The sequence below is a fragment of the Dryobates pubescens genome, chromosome 9 (genome assembly GCF_014839835.1).
Source record: "Dryobates pubescens isolate bDryPub1 chromosome 9, bDryPub1.pri, whole genome shotgun sequence".
Classification (NCBI taxonomy): Eukaryota; Metazoa; Chordata; class Aves; order Piciformes; family Picidae; genus Dryobates; species Dryobates pubescens.
In genome coordinates this window covers 10,185,312-10,207,952 of record NC_071620.1, presented here as the reverse complement: position 1 = coordinate 10,207,952, position 22,641 = coordinate 10,185,312, and the positions used below count along the sequence as shown (strand labels likewise).

General features: G+C 41.4%; 1 protein-coding gene across 1 annotated transcript; it reads right to left on the bottom strand.

The window, feature by feature from the left end:
• Window positions 1-9,824: 9,824 nt before the first annotated feature.
• On the bottom strand, window positions 9,825-15,214 carry LOC104306079 (interferon alpha-inducible protein 27-like protein 2A). The gene is made up of 3 exons (XM_009907016.2): window positions 15,061-15,214; window positions 10,791-10,937; window positions 9,825-9,929 (listed from the first exon to the last, which is right to left on the bottom strand). The coding sequence occupies exons 1-3, from the start codon at window positions 15,206-15,208 to the stop codon at window positions 9,901-9,903; spliced, it is 324 nt and encodes a 107-aa protein (XP_009905318.1). The 5' UTR covers window positions 15,209-15,214; the 3' UTR covers window positions 9,825-9,900.
• Window positions 15,215-22,641: the final 7,427 nt, after the last annotated feature.

Genomic DNA, 22,641 nt, shown 5'->3' with positions numbered 1-22,641 from the left:
AGGCAAAATGGGTGGAAAAACATAATGTAAGAAAATTAAATCTCCCTTGAAAGTGTACTCTTAGAAAGTTGATAGATGCACTTTGTCACTGAAGTAACAGCCTTGAATTGTTTCAGTGCTGGAGATCTTTTCAACTGATTTTAAAAGCTGCTGATAGAGCTTGTTGCTGCTGCTTCTGCAGTAAAGCAAGAGCAGCTGCTTGCAGATGGTACAAATTAATATATTTTTTCTAAGAACCCTTCTTTGTCCTCTGGGGTTTCCTCTAGGCAATGTGTTTTGCTACCAGCAAACTGGATCCAGCCTAGATATTTAGACCTAGATGTGACTTCACTCATCTACTGGGTTATGTCTGCCTAGCAAGCAGTAACTACTTGTATGTTTGACATTGTTTTTAACACTTCTGTACAGTTCCTATTTCTGAATGCAGTGTCACTCTGTAAGGGGTTACTTCAACCCCCTAAATGAATGAGTCCCTTCCACAAGAGTTACCCAAATAATTATTGAGAAAAACAGAAGTATAATCATTAGCTCAATAATGGCTCTAATGGAAGGAAACTTAAATTAAGTCATAATGGCTCTCTGGAACATTAGAATAGGCAAATTAGGCATTTTGCTTTAAAAACATAAGCCTGTAGTGGGACTAAACCAGTGCAGTGCTGGGTGTGAGAGGGAAATAACCATCAGCTGTGAAATATCTTTGGATTGTTTAGCAACATTACCATTCACAGCCACGGAATACATTATATTTTATTGTAAATTTCATTCCTTAGAGAAGTATAAATCTTCAAAGTGTGTCAATACTTGGCAAAGGAGGTAGTCTCTGGAGGCAAAAAAAATGTTGAAGACCATCTATCAAGTATAAGAAGTTGATAGCAGTTAAAATCAGAGCTGTTTATGTATGAACATAAATTGCAGAGGAAGCTTAAAACTGGCCAGTAAAAACCTTGGCTGGGTGGAAATTTCAATTACAAAAGACTGCAAGAAGCAACATCTGAATTTTAAGAACTGCTTTTGTAGCACACACTTTTTTCCCCCCCTCAGGGACAGTATTTCCTATAAATTGTTATGACATTAAGAAAAATTTCTTTCTTCATTTAGTTTTCACATCCAGACATTCCTCTAAAAAAACCAAACCCCCAGACCCACCAAACAATGGGTAAAACCAAGACAGCTTCAAAATATTGCTTGTATTAGATGAGCACTAAATCAGATTACATTTCAATGCTCACTTTTCCCCCAAAGCGATACAGAGAAGGATGAGAATTACTGCAACGATTAATGAAGAAAACTTTTTAAGGACATGTATTTACAATATTTTTTAAATTGAATTATTAATTGTGTCTCCTTAATGTGTGAGGTCCTATGGTGTTGTGGGTTTAAGACTGGATGCCTTAACCACAGAGTATAGTCCTCCATGGGGACTACATAGTTCAGGGGTGGACACCAGAAAGTGTAATCTTTTGTTATTTCATGCCATCATGCCTGCATCTCCCCTACATAAATGGACAGCACAGGATGTTCTGCCCTTTCCTCTCTCTGATTTCTTCTCAGCATGCTGAGCTCTTATCTCGCTGGTATTTTCCTGGGGAAGTTGAGGCTTTCACCCTTGAGTGGCCTGGCTAATTTTTACAGAATACAAAGTAGAGAACATAGAATTAACCAGGTTAGAAAAGACCTTCAAGATCATCAGATCCAACCTATCACCCAACACCATCTAATCACCTAAACCATGGCACCAAGAGCCCCATCCAGTCTCTTCCTAATCACCTCCAGTGATGGGGACTCCACCACCTCCACAGGCAGCACATTCCAATGGCCAATCTTTCTGTGAAGAACTTTCTCCTCACCTCAAGCCTAAACTTCCCCTGGTGCAGCTTGAGACTGTGTCCTCTTGTTCTGGTGCCGGTTGCCTGGGAGAAGAGACCAACCCCCACCTGGTTACAGCCTCCTTTCAGGTAGTTGTAGATGGCAATAAGGTCTCTCCTGAGCCTCTTTTCCAGGCTGAGCAGCCCCAGCTCTCTCAGCCTCTCCTCATAGGGCTTGTGCTCCAGACCCCTCACCAGCCTTGTTACCCTTCTCTGGATACATTACTGTGTCATTAGGGCCTGGGTAGGGAGGTATGGAGTCATTGAGACCTGGGGTTTTGGCAAGGTTCTGGTCCAGTGAGGCTTGGTAAAGCCCAGGTTGGGGAGAACTGGGCTGAGGGTGAATATGAATTTGTGTATTTCATATCTTTTTGTACTCTTGTATATAGTTGTGAATAGCACTTCCATTTAAATTTCCAATTCTTTCCAACCCTATGTGGAGTGTTTTCCTCTTACTCCTCTGGGGAGGGGTAAAAGAGCTTCTGTCCACTCTAAACCCAAGACATAAGGAAATGGACATTTGCAGGCAGCCTGCATAATACTGTTTGAATACTATTTAGTCTTGAGAAGTCTGAGAGGGGATCTCATTAATGTCTATAAATATCTGAGGGGTGGATATCAAGTGGATGGAGCCAAGCTCTTTCCAGTGCGCAGTAATAAGACAACAACAGGTTTAAACCTGAACACAGAAGATTTCACCTCAACATGAGGAGAAACTTCTTTACAGTGAGGGTGACAGAGCACTGGAACAGGCTGCCCAGGGGGGTTATGGAGTCTCCTTCTCTGGAGACTTCCAAAACCTGCCTGGATGCATTCCTGTGTGGACTACCCTAAGTGATCCTGCTTGGGCAAGGGGGTTGGACCCAATGGTCTGTTGAGGTCCCTTCCAACCTCTAATATGCTCTGATACTGTGGTACCATAATACTGTTTTTGAGTACTGTTACAACACTCAGAACTTCAGCAGAATAAAAGTCCAGGAAAAAAGCATTGAGGGATCCTTCTCTTCAGAGGAGGAAACAGCTAATCTCCTTAATCCACCTTCTGGGTATCTAGTTGCTGGTTTGAAAGGAATGTGTTGGTCTTACTCCAGGTAGACTATCAGATCTTCTGAGATTCAGAGATTGCACTGTGTCCAGCAGAACAGGTCCTGCAGAGTGCTCAGTGCAAGTGCAAATAAGCACTCTGTCAAGAAGATGTGCATGTTTCCCATGTTTGGTCTAGAGAACAGCCTTGGATCATCGCATCAGACCTTGAAGAGATGCAAAGAGCACATATACAGCACTGGCCAATGAGGAGGTTGAAAGGTGTGGGAGGAAGTTGTTTCCAGATAGCTTTGGAAGGCTATAGGGAAGAGTTGCCTTTGCTCGAATTAGAGAAAGCTATGTTTAGTCTTTGACTCTGAGGGTTATGTAAACACCTTGAAACTGAAGGAGAGAAACTGGGCAGAATCTGGTTGGATGTGTTAAAATATTCTTTTGTATGCCTCAATTATATGCATGCCAGTAGAAAATGACCAATTGAGATGTGACACATCTGCCTTCTGATAGACTGGATAACTTTGCTGTATAACATAATAAACATCTTCACCTGCTTACATCTGGTCCTGGAAGTACTGTGCTGGGTGATTAAAGCTTCTATCTAACAACAGAAAGGATGTACTATAGGTGGACCCTGTCACTTCTGACTTTAGGGATCTGTTAATAGGCACCCTGCAGAACCACATCATATGGCAAATAGAGTCAGAGAGGCTACCTCCTTCCTTAAATAGGGGGAGGTATGAAGAAGACACCAGCTTTGAATGTGAAAGACCTGAAAAAGATGGAAGTGGAGGTGTGCTCTGCTCACAGTGAGTTTTGTTGCAGCGGGCAATGAGGAGTGGCCTTCCAGCCAGTGCCACGGACACAAAGACATGGAGAACCTTGCATGCAGAAGAAGCAGTGCCAGGCTTCTGGGTGGAAGGGTGAGTCTCATTGAAAGGAGAGATCAAAAGCCATGCTTGAGAGTGGAATAAAACTACAAGAAGTAAGATTAAGTGCTGTTAAACAGAGCATATTGTACAACGTTTATTTAAAATTAATGACGCCTGCATGCCTTCAGACTACATTTTAGTATTTGAATTGAAGAAAACATAAATTATTAAAAGAAAGTGTACATAGATTGTCACCCCCAATCTTCCAGGTTACAATGCTAGAAAAGGAGAGGGAAAGAGTGCCTACATCAGCGGAGAAGACAAAGACTCTCCCCTTCTTAGGTTGAATTTCTTCTACCGTAAGAGAACCTCTTTTCTCTTGTTCAGATGTGGGAAAGATTTCTCAGGGAATGAATTCTCAAAATGGAATTCAAATGAGGAGCTGGTATATAACTGAGAGATTTTTTGGGTTCCAGGTACCAATATCCACCACTGAGGGACTGGGTGAATCCATCCACATGAGTGGGTTAATTCTGGTATTAGACCAGGGAGAAACACCCATGTCAGGAGCATCCTTACTTCCAGAGGAAGATCGGTCCAGCAATTTTTTCTGTGTTTCCTCCACAACAGTGAAAGAGAAGAGGGTTTTGTTAAGTGCTCCCAGATTTCTAGAGGAAAAGAGAGACCAGATTTCCTCCTGGAGTCACAGTGCTCCTGCTGTGTGCACACGCTGTGATAAAACCACAATGCAAGCAAGATGATGAGGCACCATCTCACTGCAGACAACTGCTATAACTTGTAGCTCTCCCCTCCTTTGGTGAAATCCTTGGGCAAGGGAGTAGACTTCATTCTTTGGCTCCCAGGGACTAGAATACTGATGGGTCCTTTAGTGACACAGGGGATAAAGGGAAGCCATAGAAATTAACACTAGTATTCTGATAATTTTAAATGTAGACTTTGTCTTACAGTCTCTCTGCCAGGAATCTGTGAGAATTTCACAAAATAAGACATGAACAAATCAATAGAGGAAACAGCATCTGAACCACGATGCAGCCATTTATTGTCTCCTTCTGTATTAAATTACCCAATTAATGTTTCCTGTTGCCTTAGTCTGTTCTAATAAGGCTTGACTGTCTCTTATCAGCCCCTAATCTTCTAAGTGATGAGCAAGAACTGCAGCTGGATTTACAAGAGCCTTTGGGGCACAATACCAAACTTCCAGAGTGCCGAAGAGCCATCCTTGGAATTAAGATTATTGGGGGTTCTCATTCATTACCATTAACTTCACACAAATATCTCCTAAAAAGATCAGGTCAGCTTTATTTTTTATTACTTATTAAGTACTATTGAAATACATTCACTGGAAAACCAATCTCTGTGTCTAACACATTCCTCAAAACGTAAGCTGTTTCTTGCAGAAAAAAGGTGATTTCAGATACCTCTGCTCCTGCTTAGCTTGCCTGTTTAGTGGGCTTATTTTTCCTGAAAGGGGCATCTGTAGTTTAAAAAGTTTTTGGGGTAAGAAAAATGTCTCCAGATTAACTGAAAGTAATTTTATGTGTTGTGTTCAGGAATTGACTAACTAGAATAACAAGGCTGGGAAAGAGCTGTAGGTAATGAGCAACTAACAAAGCTAAATTATTTGTAATAGGCAATGGTAGTGCCTCCAGAATGAGAAATACTTTCCTGTTGTATGATAAAAACATATAATGAAATCTGTTTTGCTAAGAGTGCCTTCTTATGAGCTGGGAGAGGCTGGGGAGGAATAGATTCATTTAGATAAAATGCTATTAAATTGCCTGCATACTGTCCTGTCAGACAACTATCGACCCCATCCCATGGGAGAAATTGATTTCTGTGCAGAGAGCTGTGTGCTTTCTGCAGTGTATTGCTTCAGTGCTATTGCTCTGGTAATCACACACCGCTGCCTCTTTTCCTTTCTCTCTGTTTGTTGTGCAAAGATTGATTGAGAGACATGAGGGATTTAGATTGCCATATTTGTTGTTATTTGACCTTTTCAATTATATTCTGCTAAAAAATGCAAATACTTCATTTGTAGTAATGTACATCTGAATTTGCTTAAGTAGTCTGTGAGTATGGCTTTCAGGAGGAAGCATTTACCTTTGTTCTCCTGCAGACCTATTAGAACTGACTTACTTAAGTGAATTCAAATGCAGCTGAGGATACTCCCTGCTTCCTCAAAGCAATCTGAGTTAGTTCTCAACATGGCATGGTCTAAAGATAGGAAGAATAATCCAAGGTAGTAATGCCAGAATCACAGAAGTGCTGGAAAGTGAAATGATACATGATTAAGCATGCTTACTTTGGTTTAGGATTGGTTTTCCTTCTTTTAGGCATAAATACCTTTTGCCAGCTCTCACTGATGATAGCCATTTTTTTTTTTAACAAGACAAAACCACTAGAGGTCAAGACATGCCAACGTTAAAGCCCATTTAAATTTTCTCTTTCTGTAGAGAGAAAGGGAACAAGGACTTGAATTAGCATGAAATGGGCACGTGGTGTTTCTCAGATAATACAGATTCGGTTTACAAAACTGTTTGACAAATTATGTATGTGCTTCACTTTTTCTACTATTTCATGTTGCTCTTAGATTATTTTCATCATCAGGTCTCACTTCAGCATTATCAGTGCTGAAGCAGGTGGTTTAATGCCTGCTTGTGGGAATCCAGGTCCTTGCTGTTCTTTGAGAGTGAACCTCGGTGTGTGTGCAGGCAGGACAGACCTTCTTGCTCTACTTCATGCCACTGCTAAGGGCATAGAAGGGAATAAAGTTCTGCTGGTAGGCAACAAGCTATATTTTAGTAGTCACAGGTCAATGTATTAGGTCTTGGGGTGAAAGTGTAGGATTGCTTAATTTAGAAATTAAAATGAAGAGCTGTGTATTAGCCCAGACTTAATGACCAGCAAACTGTTGAATCCATGTGTGGATATGTGAATAGCCTCACATACGTGCTGAGGCTATTCAAATATCTGGAGTTTCAGTGCTTTTACTTTTATTAGATATAGATATAGATATAATTATTATATATTATCTATTATTATATAGGAGACTCAGGGGTGACCTTATTGCTCTCTACAACTACCTGAAGGGAGGTTGTAGACAGGCGGAGGTTGGTCTCTTCTCCCACGCAGCCAGTACCAGAACAAGAGGACACAGTCTCAGGCTGCACCAGGGGAGGTTTAAGCTGGATGTTAGGAAGAAGTTCTACACAGAGAGAGTGATTGCCCATTGGAATGGGCTGCCCGGAGAGGTGGTGGAGTCACCATCATTGGAGGTGTTCAGGAGGAGACTTGATAGGGTGCTTGGCTGCATGGTTTAGTTGATTAGCTGGTGTTGGATTAGTTGATAGGTTGGACACGATGATCTTGAAGGTCTCTTCCAACCTGGTCTATTCTATTCTATTCTATTCTATTCTATTCTATTCTATTCTATTCTATTCTATTCTATTCTATTCTATTCTATTCTATTCTATTCTATTCTATTCTATATTGAGTATACAAAGCTGCAAATGCAGAATCAATGGTGATCTGTAAAAATCAATGCAGACAGGATGTAGTTTCTGCTTTGCTTTTACTTGCACGCATCCTTTAATGTGCAGTAAATTGACTTAAATACTGCTCAGTCAAAATCACATTGCCTTACGCTGACCTAATGCCCTCTCTCCCTCCTGTGTAAAGAGATGTATTGTGATGAAGCCACCACAAGCAAGGAATGTTAAGTGCTTTAGAAACATTTAACTGTGCTTTTGAGCACACAGTCAGTTTTCTCTAGTGCTGTTTGACAAAACTGCCACATGAAGTCACAAGGCAGAGCCCAAGCTAGCAAAATATTCCAGCAGCTTTCACAGTGGGTGAGCTAAGGTGGGAGAGGAAAGTTACACCATCCTGCTGATGTCCTACAGCAGTTGCAAGACTGCTGCCATAAAAGGGAACAAGGATGACTACAGAGCATGTCTGAAAGTGAGAGGGAAAGGGAATTTCGTAATTGGAGGCTATTTTGGTGAGGACAGAGGGAACCATAAGCCTATTATAAGCAGGGACAACCACAACAGAAGAACCAGACAGAAACTTCATCACAGTAAAACCAATATCCTCCTCATCCCTTTCCTCCTCAAGGGTTGGTGACACTGGTTTCCAGATCCTATTATTTGTGTCCAGCCAAAGCCTTTGCCTTGTGCTTAATGGTCAGTGGGGCATGTGTAAAAATCACCATTGCAGAGAGATGGCTGAACTATGGAAAAATGCTAGAGGAAAACAGAGATAGGCAAGAAGAAAGGATGAAAATGACATCTAAAATACCACATGTAATTCAGACAGATTTGCAGGCCCTTGAGTCTGGTAGTTAAGCATTGGAACAGGGTGCTCAGGGATGTGGTGGAGTCACAATCCCTGGAAGTGTTTAAAAATGTGTAGACATTTGGGACATGGTTTAGTGGGTATGGTGGTGTTAAGTCGATGGTTAGTTGACCACTCAAGTGAAGTTAAAGGTGTCTGCCCTTAAAACAGGCCCCCACATATGATTATGTTGCTGCATTTCCTTTGCAGTGAACAGAGTCACAGAATATATCTGGTTGGAAGAGACCTCAAAGATCATCCAGTCCAATCCTTGACCCGGTACTGAAGTGTCAACATTAAACCATGTCCCTAAGCCCCAGGTTCACACACCACTTGAACACCCCCAGGGATGGTGACTCCACTACTGTCCTGGGCAGACTATTCCAGTGTTTGATAAACCTCCCTGTGAAGAAGTATTTCCTAGCATCCAGCCTGAATCTCCCCTGGTGCAGCTTGAAACCATTTCCTCTAGTCCTGCCTCTTGACACCAAGGAGAAGAGGCTGCCCCCTCTTTGCTCCAACGTCTCTTCAGATAGTCGTAGAGTGTGATGAGGTCTTCCCTCAGACTCCTCTTCTCCAGATTGAATAACCCCAGCTCCCTCAGACACTCCTCATAGATCATGTGCTCCAGGCTCTTCATGAGCCTTGTTACCCTTCTCTGGACAGGCTCCAGCACCTCAATATCCTTCCTATAGTGAGTGGCCCAGAACCGAACACAATACTCAAGGTATGGCCTCACCAGTGCTGAGTATAGAGGAATGATCACTTCCCTGTTCCTGCTGGCCACCATGTTTCTAATACATGCCAGGATGCCACTGGTCAACTGGGCACACTGCTGACTCCTATTTAGTTGACTATCAACTAAAACCCCCAACAAAACAGTCTGGGATCACTAACTACGGAAGTTAACACATGAATATAAGCTACTACTATTGTGTGAAGAAATCTTGAGATATGTACTTGTACAGAAAGCACAGGGAGAGAGAAAACATCTGTTGATGTGATGTTGGTGTGACAGTGCATGATTTGTAAACACTGTGTCCTCAGCAGTGACACTGGGAGGCACTGTGCTCTGCAAAGGATGTTTCGAGTCCCATCTTCACCACTTTTAAACCTACGTGCCAGTTCAGGAAAACATATTTATTGGTGAATGCCTTAAGTGTGAAAGTCTGAAATACATCACTATTAAGTGTGTATTTAATGACCCATTGGAGTAAGTGTGACTTTATAACAGAGAAAATTCTATTTCAACATATGGAAAGAAAAAAATCTCCTGGGACGTGTTCTCATTTCTTATGTGTGTTTGATAGCCTATCATAAATACATCCAAAGGGAGCTGCTGGATGCCCCTTATCAAGTGCTTCCATGCTTCTTTCTCACAACAGGGTGACTTTGGCACTGGGGTCAACTTTTTGTAAAACAAACAAAGCAAACTACCTGTGACTGGAAAGTCCTGTGTTGCTCAGCCCATGACTTTTGTAAGATACTCTTCCAATTCAAAGTACCTTAGGTTCTCTTTATCAGCTCATGTTCATATATCCCTTTGCTTCAGAGAATGTGAATCAAGGAACAAACTGTCCCTCATCTCCATCCTCTTTAATTTAATGCAAGAATACATCATTTCAACAGAAACTTTATTTCTCCATGTCAGTGACAGGGCAAGCAAAGAAGGAGAGAAGTTGTCAAATGACTGTGTCAATAAAAGATGAAATGCCTGTGGATCTTGCTCCTGCTTTTATTCAGAGTTTACTTCAGAGCTTTTCTTCTATTCAGTGTCTTCCTCCTTTTCCTCCCATTGCTAAGGATAAATAAAATAAAATAATATATCAATCAAACAAAACAACCCAGATGAGAACAACTTAAATCAAAGCTGCAGTACAGGGAAACACATGGAATATCTGAGCATTTGTTACAGACGTGCACAAGCCAGAGCCCAAAGGTCTGCGTTACACTTCGAAGGACACTTTTTTAATTAAGACATTCAGTCCTGTCTCCAATTCTCTTCCAAACCCCACAGGATTCCACTACCATAATTAGCATCCTTACTGATGCATTCAGGTGTATACTAGGCTTCCTCCTACCTTGGTTTGATTTGTCTAGATGTGGGCTGCATTAACTTGGCAGGCTGATGAAAATGTGTGTCATTCTCTGCTTTGAGATAGCAAGTTAAACAGATCTCTACTTTTGCCTCAATTAATTTCCTTTAGAGTAAAGCATGCCACAAGAAGTGGACCAGTGATTCCTGTCTGTCAGTCTGACAACTCCATTTTCATGTTTAACCTTCTCTTTGCATATAATCTGCTTTGTCATTTCAATTTGGTGCTTAATTTGGGTTTGAAAAAATTATACAATAATTTCCACTGTAGTGCTGATGAAAGCGTAACCTAAAGTTCCACTGGCTGTCCTCCTGTCACTGTGTTTCAGATTGCTGTCTCTGCTACACACCCATATCACTGCAACTTCGTGGCATAGTAATTTCCACTCTAATCCCCAGCAAGGACAAAGCAACAAGTAAGAGAAATGTTGTTTCAAGTACAATGCAGCCACTTCCCTTATTTACTTTCCTTCATCTAGCAAATGTGTGCTTGAGCTGAAATGCTGCTGACAATACTCAGAGGTCATCTCATAATACTTCTTTATCGGGAGGACTCTCACTTACAGATGGACTGGACAGTGGAAGTTGTTCCACCCCTGGGAGTTCCACCTCCGTGAGATCTGGCCTCCTGGGACATCATATGGGCAGCCTGGGATCCCCCAGAGATCCCACTGTCAGTAAAGCCAGTTGAATGGGTTGAGCCTCTGGCACCTAGAACAATTACAAAGGAGATGTTACTGAATGGAAGGAACCTCATGAGATAGTTATAAACTGCCATGTTTTAAAAAGAATCAGGGCTAGCAAATGTATGAAAAGACAAGGAGATCTCACTTGTTCCATCAGTATAGTGTTTTTCAGCTGCCACCTTAGGGAAAGGACATTTGCAGCGTTCTGTGGATGTTCCCAGAACACAAAGAAAACGTACAACTCTTGCACAGACTGTTTGTAATGAATTTGGATCTCCAAAACAGTTTCCACAATTTGTCTCTGCTGAAATAGCATTTTTCTGAGGATCTGCCTGAGGACTGTGGAATAAACTCCTACAGGAACTAAGGATGGCCGCAGACCTCCTCCAGGTGACACATACATTCCTTTCACTTCAGTTCCTTTCACTTCATTTTCTATAGCATAAACCTATACATAACAGATTCCTGTAAAATTCAAACACAGCAAGTTGTGGTAGCCAGTAGCCAAGTTACATGGCTATCTCCATCTCAGTATAAAAAAGCCCCAAGCAAAGCATTCCATTGCAAACTTCTTCTGGAAGAGAAGTAAAGCATTAGCGATGACAAATGTTAGTGATAATGCTTAAAGCATTCCTGAAGGATGCTCAAATATTTTGGTGATGAGCTTGTTATAACAACTTCTGTAAAGTGATACTGAACAATACTCATGCCCTGCTGCAAAATCAGCCACCCTTTTGAGCACGTTTGTTCTGGGGGGAGGAGGAAGGGTTACAGTCTGAATGAAAAGGTTAAGAAGATGTATTTGAAGAGTGAGAGATTTCAGTGAGCACCTGCGGAAATGAAATCAGGCCCTTTTAGCTCTCAATCAGGTAAAGAATGTGTGGCAAGCTCTCCTGCTGCAGGGTTCCAAAGCTCACACCTGTCTTGGCAGTGTTACAGAGCTAGCATTTTTCACATGGATAAAAGCTCTTTTGGAGTATCTGCCGTAGGCACAGCTAAGATTTCCTTGAGTCGTGCAGATTTCTCTTCACCAAAATAGTGGTTTTCATAAAAGTCCACAGTTGATATAGACATTGCAAGAATAAAATTAGGCATTGTCAAATGTTTACTTTGTTCCTCTCCTAAAGATTCTAGGCACATGGAGGGATACAAGCCTTTAATCTTTTCGTTTACAAAATGAAACTACATGGTCACTGTAGGGCATCATTGTTGAAGAGTTTGCTCCTGCTTATGTGTCTGCTAAGTACTGCAGTATCACCCTTATCAGTAACACAAGGTAAGATTGTGGAGCTGACTCTGCTGTAGTGTATGATTAGATTAAGTAACTGGAATCTCCTGTATACCAGGATTTATGCTGCCAATGCAGCATGATGCCTGAGAGCAGTTCTTCTTGCTCTTTGCTCTCTGGGTCTGTCTTCTCTCCTGACTCTCTCTCACATTCTGTCCCTCTGCTGCTATCATCCCCTAAGCTCTTTGCTACAGAATATTCAATAAACACTGTATTCAGTAACTTAAACTCATGGATCAAATAATGCAGAGTAAAAATTCAGAAGTCTCTCACAGGAGTCATATGCAATATCTCTCTAAATCTCTTTAAACAACCCTTATGTCACTTACTCTCTCACTGTCTAGAGATTCATGCCATGAATAATATTGGCAGCACTGTAAATCATCTTAAAAATTTAAGTGACTTCCTCTCAGTCAAGCTTGCAGTATTTTGTGCTGTGAAAAGATCCCCCAAATCTGGACCCTGGTGTGAAAGACTAAATCTTGTCTCTGTTGATGTGAATCAACAAAGATAAAATCACCTTTGCTCTTCACCCAGACAATAGCTGATATGTATTGGGCAGATGCCACTTGATAATGACTCTCTGGAATGTTCATAAACAAGATCATCTCTACCCATCAGATACCCCAGAAAGGGAGGACAATGGATTCACCACCTGGACACCTACCTAAACAACTGCATAAAAGACCTGAGCAATACCTTCTCAGAAGAAGAAAAAGACCTGAGCAATGCCTGCTCTGAAGCAGAAAAACAGAGAAGAAAATACCAGGAGAGAAAAGGACAGACACATCACCATGTAGCCTAGAAGCAGCAGACCAGGAGGAAGCCTCTCTCCGTGTCCTAAGTTCCACCTGCTGTAACTCATGGAGCTGAAGAGGCTGCTCAGAGATGGACTTGGACTGGGACTTTAGGATCTCTCCCTCCCCTCCTCCAGTGGAGGACAGCACAGCCAACAAGGATGACCTCTCCTCCACGCCAAAGTGGCAGCACCCTTCCTCCACAGACCAAAACCATCTTGTGGGGTGAGGGGTGTGGTAATATAATTCCTTCCCACTTTTCTCTCCCTCTTCTCCCTCTCTCTTTCTCTATTTTTTTCCCTCTCTCTCTCTCTCTCCCTTCTTCTGTTCCATCCACTTTGTTCTGTTAATAAATAGCATTGCTGTTGACATTTTGGCCTCATTTGTGCCTCTAATTCATAACAGTGGACCATTCAAAAGAACCGAGTCCCTTTCCCTATCCAGACCAAAACACCTAGCTAGCTCACCTGGCCAGCCACACATTCCAGCCATTAAAATGGCTGGAAGCATCACATTCAACTCCATCCTTCAGTAGACTTCTAGCTGCTTACTCTCTTGCTGGGTACAGCAGCTACATGGGGTACGCTGTTCTGTGGAGTTATGCCTGCTTAAAGGATGCTTGATGAATCAGCTCACACAGGCAGGGTTGGCAAGGAGAATGCCTTGTGCATGAATCCCACAGGATCTGGGGTTAAACAAGTGCCAAGCTGCTTAGAGATGTCAGATCAGGGATCACTCCAGGCATTGCACAGAGAAGCAAGCACCTGCAGGGTTAGATGATGTGAAAGCCAGCTAGGCCTAATTTTAGTTCTCAAATACATGCTGTCAATGATGTGTATATATTCCCTTTGTGAATTCAGCTCTTGGACTGTAGCTAATTTTCCTCTGTTACAGTGTTTGCATAAGGTTTTATGGGTTTTCCCTACATGGATGTGTGTGAGTAAAGACTAGGGGATATCTGATAATTCATATGAAACACAGATCATGTTCTTGCATAAGTGTGCCATTGCTTGCTGCTACCATGACTTACCATATTATTGATGATTCCTAGCAGAATGGACAGCTAGCACAAACTTCAGATAAACACTATCCTGAACCTCATGAATACCACATGTATATGTGTACATATGTACATGCAGAGAGAACACCCTTAACAGCATCCTGCTTGTAACATGTAGTTAAAATAGGAATCTTTTGTTTCTTGGTGCAATACAGGATTGTATGAGAGGAGAGATTACTTGGCAAGTGTTGTGGTTTAAGAGCTACCAGGTGGGCAGGTGAAAACCCAAATCCCTACGGTGGGCAAGAACTTGACCCCCAGGTGGATGGGAAACCCAACCCCGCAGGGCAGGGTTCCCCAGGGCATATTATTCCCTCTCATTTCCTGTCTACCCTCTATATGAGGGGGAGAAATTTCCAGGCAACCAGCACCAGAACAAGAGGACACAGTGTCAAGCTGTGCCAGGGGAGGTTAAAGCTGGATGTTAGGAAGAAGCTCTTCACAGAAAGAGTGATTGGCCATTGGAATAGGCTGCCCAGGGAGGTATTTAAGAAGAGACTGGATGAGGCACTTGGTGCCATGGTTAAGTCTATTCTATTCTATTCTATTCTATTCTATTCTATTCTATTCTATTCTATTCTATTCTATTCCCTCTTGCCCATCACCTCCCTGCCTGGTCCTAGCCTACCTCCATGTGCCAGGGCATACATCCAAAGAATTCATTGTCATCTGTGAACTGGTTCTGTATATCTCTGTGTTCCTCTCTTTCCCCTATATCTTTGTACATTGTTTTCCCCTAAATACCTTTTATTTTTTGTAAAAATTACTTTCTTAACTTCTCATTTCTGTTCAAGGCTTTTGTTTATCCTTTTGCTTCCTGTACCTACCTTTTCCCTACGGGGAAAGGTGGGAGGGGGAAGAGGGGAGTAACCTACATTCTGTCCCATGGTTTTGAGCCCTGGAAACTCAAATGGCAACAGGAAGCCAATTTACAAGGGGAAATAAAACCTGTTTTACCCCATGCACTAAACCACAAAACCACACACACCAAAATTGCTCATACCCATTCCTTGGAGAGTAGAAGTAGGACCTCCAGAACGCACGCCTCCCCCAGATGATCTCGCTTCCTGGGACATCATCGATGAAGCAAGAGATCCTCCTGCAATCCCAGAGGAAGTGAAACCAGCCTTGTGAACGTTTTCATCAGACATTTCTGCTTCTGATAGTGTGGCCTCCACTGAAGCACTCCAGGGCTCAGCCCATCGTTTTATACACTGCCTGCCTGACAACCGAGAAACGAAACTGCTGCTGCTTTCGGAAGGAAAAGAAACTAAAACTGATCCTCACTCAGGAAATGAAACTAAACCTTGTGAAAGAAGATAAAAGGGCATCTTTTTGTTGATTCTATCAGGGTGAAGTTTAGACAAACCAACTAATAGAATACTAAAACAAACTAGTAGTGTATGAATCATTGATAAGCAGCTGATGTGGCTGAGGACTTTGCTTCTTCATTCTTTTGCATTGTACTTTATTGCACTGAATTTCACCTGTAGAAGATAGCCCCTCATTCTAAGAATTAGTACATCTCTGAGTAAAACCAACAGACAAAAAGGCAGCAAAGTGGTGAGCATGAGGAAACTCCAACCTGAGTTGGTTATAGCACCTGGGTGGAGTTCAGGTGTGGGACAGCTGCCTCCCTACAAAATGATTTACCAGAGAGCTGGAAATCAGAACTCAATTAACTGGATGGTTGGAATTATTTCTTTATGGAAGGAAGCATTAGGGGACCTTGTGTCAACATGAGCAGCTCGACACGGATGTTTTGTCCTTCCTCATGCAAATCCTGCTTTAATGAACAGGCCTTTGCAAATGGCAGACACTCCTTTATTGCAGTTTTCCTTGGCCAGTCATTTAAAAATGGCTGTTTAAAAATCCATGAGCCTGTTTCTGTAGGTAAGGAGGAATATCTAACTGGGTCACACTACCACAGGGATGGCTCTCAAAGGGGAAATATACAGATTAAACATATAGCATTTTCATGGTTGTATAATACCTGTATCTCATACCTTCTGGGTTATAGAACAAAGGACACGAAGTCTGCTCTTCACTTATGTGCTGTTTATCTGAGTAGCGGGATACCTGGCCCCAGTACCCTTGAGTGACACTGCTCTTTTAATTCTTTCCTTTCCATTATTTTTTGTTTCATTCATATATGTTAGTTTTCATTAATTCTAATATTTGTTTTATTTACTGCTCTGTTTGCATTAGGGCTTCTGTAATTATGATGTGTTTTTATCCCTCTCAGGTATCTTTTTTATAATTTAGAATTACTTATTGTTACAAAATATCTAAAGTCACAGCTTAAATGCATGTAAAATTCCACAGAAGTGTTAGACAACCAATGCTATAGGTCCTTCTCAAAGTGACAACAAACCCCAAAACGTCACTGTCTTTGTACATATTGCTACAGATCCTTCCTTCAAGTCTGCCAAAATCTTTTGGTGCTCTGTTAGCATCTATTACTAAATGTTGCAAAGAGCCCATCAGGAAATGTTGATGAAGTGTGGCAAAGCCACGAAGAATGAAGGCTTTCCGAAGCTGTAGAGACTCTCTGTAGAGTATGTGATGACCTTTGACAATCTTAAATCACAATTTCTTTAACTAAAAATAGTAAAAATCAGATACATAAAAGTTTTATTGCAAGCAAAGTGCCTCAAGGTGATTCATGATTGGCAAAGAAATCAGTGAATAAATAGGGCAAGAGAAATTGATAGCAGTCTCAGAAAAACAAGGTGAAGAACTCCATGTCCTAAGGAGAGGGTTCAAGGGAAGCCTTTATTTACAAGCGTGCCTAGTCAGCAAAGATGCAGCTCTAAAATCTGGTGTGCAGTGTGCTGGGTGAGGTACATGTGGGCAGGCAGAGATGACATGATGCTAAAAGCAGCTGAGCTCTGCCTGCCTTTGTGTTCTTGTTACTATAGTGGCACAGCAAATGTAAGTTTTGGGGAAGTTCTAATCTGAAAGGTGTTTGCTTTTACTTGTTTTCATCTTATTAAGCAAAACTGGAACAAACTCTTGTATGTAAATGAATGGAAACAAGATCCCTCTCTTGTACGTGTATCAGGGCTGAGACTGCTATGAGGTCTTAACCCTGGACAGCCACCTCTTGGCATTTAGTCCCTGCCTGAGCAATGTTGTAGGTGCACTTTCCTCCGGTTTCATCACAGCTATACCTCATTGATCCAGACTAAGTTGCAGCCAGTCTTTGATCTGCTTGGTTATCAAGGACAGGCTCATGCAGGAATCACTGGACTGTGACTGAGCCTGGGTACAGTAATCAGCCCCAAACCTGATTTGTTGACTCATGTTTCTAGCTTGACCTTGGATGTGAAATATCACTACAAACTTTCCTGGTAGTTTGGACTCCTGGCTCAACCGGCCTGTCATCTCTGCATCTGCTTAGGATTGTGGAACAGGACCTCACTGTGTTGTATGTAGCATGACAAACTTAGCCTCCAATTTAAAAAGACTCAGTGCCACTGCTGAAGTGGGATTGAGAACAAGAGCTCAGTCCCTGAGCCCATAGCTTCCAGAGGTGCTCTTCCTCCACCAATTCATCCAGAAAGGCTTGCTCTTCCTCTTATCTGCCAGCTTTGTGTGACATATTTTCCTAAATGGTTTTGTTTCCTAAACACTTTTGTTTGCTTTGTTTTATTGGTACTTCTGGTTAGAAAATGTAACTTCCAAGATGTTAGGCAAGAATAGCTGATGTTCAGATGAGTTTCCAGGGAGTCTGGAACACAAGCACTAAGGCTTCTGTAAATCTTCATGGACTGTTTGCCAAAAATCCAAGCAGTGACAAATTAAGAGCCAAATTGATGCAATGTCTAGTTGAAGGATGGAAGGAAAGAGAAAATACTCATTTGTATCACTGAGCCTGGCATTATAAGAGTAAATTTGATCTGTGAGAGCACCTGAGTAATTTGTCTCCTCCAGAAGCTGAAAATCTGAAAGGATATGAGTGGTGTGAGCTGACATGAAAAGCATTCACTAGCGCTTCTAAGCCTCAGAGTGGCAAAGCCATGAACACCAAGAGTATGACTGCCTTTATTTTCAGTATCAGTACAATTTCAGTAGCCTTAGGTGCTGAAACATTTATACATGTAGCTAAAATACTCTGGTGCTTAACTCTCAAGAATATTAGGTTAAAAAAAAATCCTTAATTGTCAAAAATCATGCACTATCTAGATTGTGTGCTCTTTGAAAGGAACTAGAAACCCAGAAGCTTCAGTGGAAGTATGCTGAATATATAAGCTGTGGGCATTCTTGTTTTCTTCAGCTTATATGTATCTATATATATATAGAGAGAGATTAGATTAGAAGAGAAGAGAAGAGAAGAGAAGAGAAGAGAAGAGAAGAGAAGAGAAGAGAAGAGAAGAGAAGAGAAGAGAAGAGAAGAATAGAATAGACTAGAATAGCATAGCATAGCATAGCATAGCATAGCATAGCATAGCATAGCATAGAATAGAATAGAATAGAATAGAATAGAATAGAATAGAATAGAATAGATGTGATGGTGACTCCACCACCTCCCTGGGCAGCCCATTGCAATGGCCAGTCACTCTTTCTGTGAAGAATTTCCTCCTAACATCCAACCTAAACCTCCCCTGGCACAGCTTGAGACATATACATATACACATACATATAAATATACACATACGTGTACAAGGATGCTAGGCTGAAAACACCAAACCAACCACCTCAACCAGATGTGCATGTAACACTTCCATGATTTGCTCAGGAATGACCTCACTCACTTGTGTCTGTGGATATAAATTGCTGTGTCTCTCATGTCTCTTCAGTATGTTTTCCTTCAAGTCCTCACTAATGTGCCACTTAGAGCTGTTTTCCTCATAGTGAAGCTGGGCAGCTGATCACAGTCATTAATCTCTGCTTAGCCTGCTTTTGGTAGTCACCTTTTTCATTCTGATAACATGTTCACTGAGGTCACTTTTTCATAAATATTTTCCCATAAACCTCAGTTTCAAAAGAGATTATTCAAACAGCTTTTAAACGATGACTCTTTTGAAGGGTCTAATTGAAGGAAATAAACCTGTAGAGAATCTGAGTGCACCAAAGATCTTCAGCGTCCAAGATTATCTCTCTGTCACCCTGTGACCTATTTCCTTCACACTACTTTTTAATTTTTCTAGCAATTACAGTGTATATGGATAATACCTATTAGCATATTTATGGTCATTGCTTCATATTTATTGTCTGCACAACTCATTAATCTTCATCTAGTGTGTGAGGCTGACAGCTCAATCTATTTTGCAATCTCTGGGCAGCAGCCATATCCAAAAAGCTTTTGTTTCCCTGTAAATAAACTGTGTTCAGGACCAGAGGACAATGGTACATCACGCCGTGATTGACACAAGCCATGGCTGCTAATCAAAAGTAGATTTTATTACCAGCTGAGTCAAGTGCATTATGGGGCCATTGTTCTAGTGCTGTCAGGGCAAGAGCATACGTAGTCAGTCACCTTCTCAAGATGGGTTGATTGTTCTCCAAGATTAGACAGAGTTGCCTTATTATCCATCCCAGACAACAAGGCATCTCACCCAAACAGACGCCTTTACAGAAACTGCCTGTACATTGAATTGATTTGAATTGCTAATGCATAATCTGTCCAGCACAGATGTGCAATGAATATTTGGATGTTGTTTTGCATGTCAGTTGAGAAGGCTGAATGATGAGGTGATGATCGTTCAGTGATGGGTACTGGACATTTGCCAACAATTGAGTTTGAGCACTTTCCCTGACAGTAATCAGATCAGCTTCCAAAACGTCTTTTCTTCAATTCACTGACAATTTATGTTAGAAAATAATGCAACTCTCTCACAGTTAACACAGTTGGCAGCAATTTGCATTTTTTTCATATAATTAAATTTTCCATTTCACCCAGGAAGAAACACATACAAGCCACATATAACTGCTATACATATTCCAAGACACTTCCAAAGTAACTCCACTTGAGTAAGAGGCCATCTAGATAAGTCAAAAACTCTCCATAATACATATGGCACTAGTTTTATTAGTTATAAAACTACATTTGCTGTGAAAAAAATAGGAACCTTGTTAGCAAGGATTGTTTAGCCTGGAGAAGAGGAGGCTCAGGGGAGACCTCATTGCTCTCTACAACTACCTGAAGGGGGATTGTAGCCAGGAGGGAGCTGGTCTCTTCTCTAAAGCAACCAGCACCAGAATGAGAGGGCACAGTCTCAAGCTGCACCAGGGGAGGTTTAGGCTCGAGGTGAGGAGAAAGTTCTTTACAGAGAGAGTCATTTGCCATTAGAATGTGCTGCCCAGGGAGGTGGTGGAGTCACTGTCCCTGGAGGGGTTCAAGAGGGGATTGGATGTGGCACTTGGTGCCATGGTCTAGTCATGAGGTCTGTGGTGACAGGTTGGACTTGATGATCTTTGAGGTCTCTTCCAACCTTGGTGATACTGTGATGCAGCTGTATTAGGTAAGTTCTCCAAAAAAAGAAGATAAATTAACGTAATAAGCATTTAACATATGTCCATGGTCATGCTTAAACTATGTCAGCAAACACAATGTTCTGATTCAAAAATTTTCAGTCTCTGTCAGGACTGACATTGCATAGCACAGGAACAGAAATGGACCCCACAAGACTGATATTTGATATGAGCTCACACAGTGACATCACATCATTCACATGAATGTTAAAGAGGTCTATAGCCATAATCACAGAATCATAGAGAATTTCAGACTTGGAAGGAAGGCTTAGAGATCATTCAGTCTAGACAGGGACCTGCCCTGTCACTTTCCCAAAGACACACTTGGTTGTTTTCTAAGTAACTCCAAGGATGGAGATTCCCCAATCTCTCTAAGCAACTTGCTCCATCATTTGACCACCCTTACAGCGATAATTTCTTTCCCCAGTATATCTAATCAAAATTGTGCAACTTGAGTCTGTTGTCTGTTGTTTGTTGTCATTTATTTGTGCACCTCTGAGGAGATTCTCCATCTTCTTTATATCCTTTATTATTTCAGATCTAAAAAGCACAGTTAAAACCCTACCTTTAGATCACAAGTAGCTAAAGACCTATTGATAGCTTAGACAACCAGGGGCATATAGGGACAATTCTGATACCTAAAAGATTGTACTTTCTAACTTTACTTAGGTATGTGTCTAGTGTCTAGTGTATCTCTAATCATATTGTGACATACTTCCCCCTCAGAAGTAAATAATAATGCTTCTAAAGAGCTACTGTAGTTCTTTTTAGAATATACACTAATTAATGAAGATTTGTTATCTGTCTTTCTAAAGCAAAGATGAGTAGTCATGGGTGTGTGGTAGAGGGAATACTCAATTCCTTTAACTCCTTTAGTCTTCCTTCTAGTGAAATTCACTGTAGCTAGGAAAAGAGTGGGAAGTGATTGAGCCACAAGTTTTACAACCAAGGTTAGAAAGAAGTTTACAGACAAGTCTGATACGTCAGCTTTGCCAGGGTTAGGCTAAGCAGGTCTCATTTCAATTTTTATTATCGTTGCCATCTGTCAAAAGAAAGACATCATTACCCTTGCATGACAGATGAAAGAAATCACAAAGTTGCACTGGTGGCTTCTTGGAGGAAGAAAATTCCAATTTGGGGCGCTTTAGTTTTGTGTGCTAACTCATAATATCAGCTGAAATTCCATGAATTTTTCCAGTTGGAAACCCAGAAACAAAGCTTTTGAATATGTGGCCTGAGAAGACTAAGTTTAGACCTCAAATGGAGTTAGATGGCAAAATCTTATCAGATGTCTGCTTCATACATCTGAATTCCAACTTGTACTCTTCAGAGCTCACACTGGTTGCATTCTACCCTACACTGGCACCTCTGCTTTTGACCTTGTATTGGTGAGTGTAGTCAGTCTTGATGTTGCAGTTTATGCCAGGACTTTGCTCCTTAATCCAAACATATCACATAAGGCCCTGCTCAAAACAGAGGGAGTAGTCCTGCCTTGAACACTCAAACTCAGAAGATTCAACCAAATCAGGACTCAAGCCTTTGAGGGTGGCACCATAGGAACTGGGAGTAGAAGCACCTCTCTGCCATGGAGTCAAGTGTCCATTCGTTCTCTGTCTCCAAAGACTTCTTCATTATTTCATTGAGCTCCCCACTGATCCCTGCCTCTCTCATCCTGAGCAATTACATGCTCCTGAGATACTGAATTGGAAGCCTGAGCATCATTTTCAAGGCTGTTAGTTTCTGATGCAAGGCATGTGGTACCTGAAAGGTGTCATGGAATAGTCAGTACTCAATGTTCTCAGTGAAGAAATTATTTATCCTAAAGCTACTTAGCACAAGTCATTATTCCAGCACTGAAATATGCTTTCATTAGGACTAAAAGTCTTATTTTCCAGAGCACAGAAGTAACCTCTGCTGACAAATAAATGGGAACAGCATGGTCTTCTATTTTTTGAGCCTGAAAATGGAGGTAAAAACAAAGATGAATTGTTCCCTTATGTATTGTTTTGTTAAAGAAACACATAGATAAGTGATAAAACTGTGTCGTCTGCTGAGTAAAAGTTCTTCTTTTACTGTTATCTTCTCAGGTATGGTTATATTAACAAAA

Excerpts from the sequence above, each read along its gene's own strand:
- LOC104306079 (XM_009907016.2), bottom strand. The coding sequence starts at position 15,208 with ATGTCTGATGAAAACGTTCACAAGGCTGGTTTCACTTCCTCTGGGATT. Across the intron at positions 10,938-15,060 it reads TTCTACTCTCCAAGGAATGG|GTGCCAGAGGCTCAACCCAT; the intron begins GTATGAGCAATT and ends TAATTGTTCTAG. Across the intron at positions 9,930-10,790 it reads TTCCACTGTCCAGTCCATCT|CAATGGGAGGAAAAGGAGGA; the intron begins GTAAGTGAGAGT and ends ATTTATCCTTAG.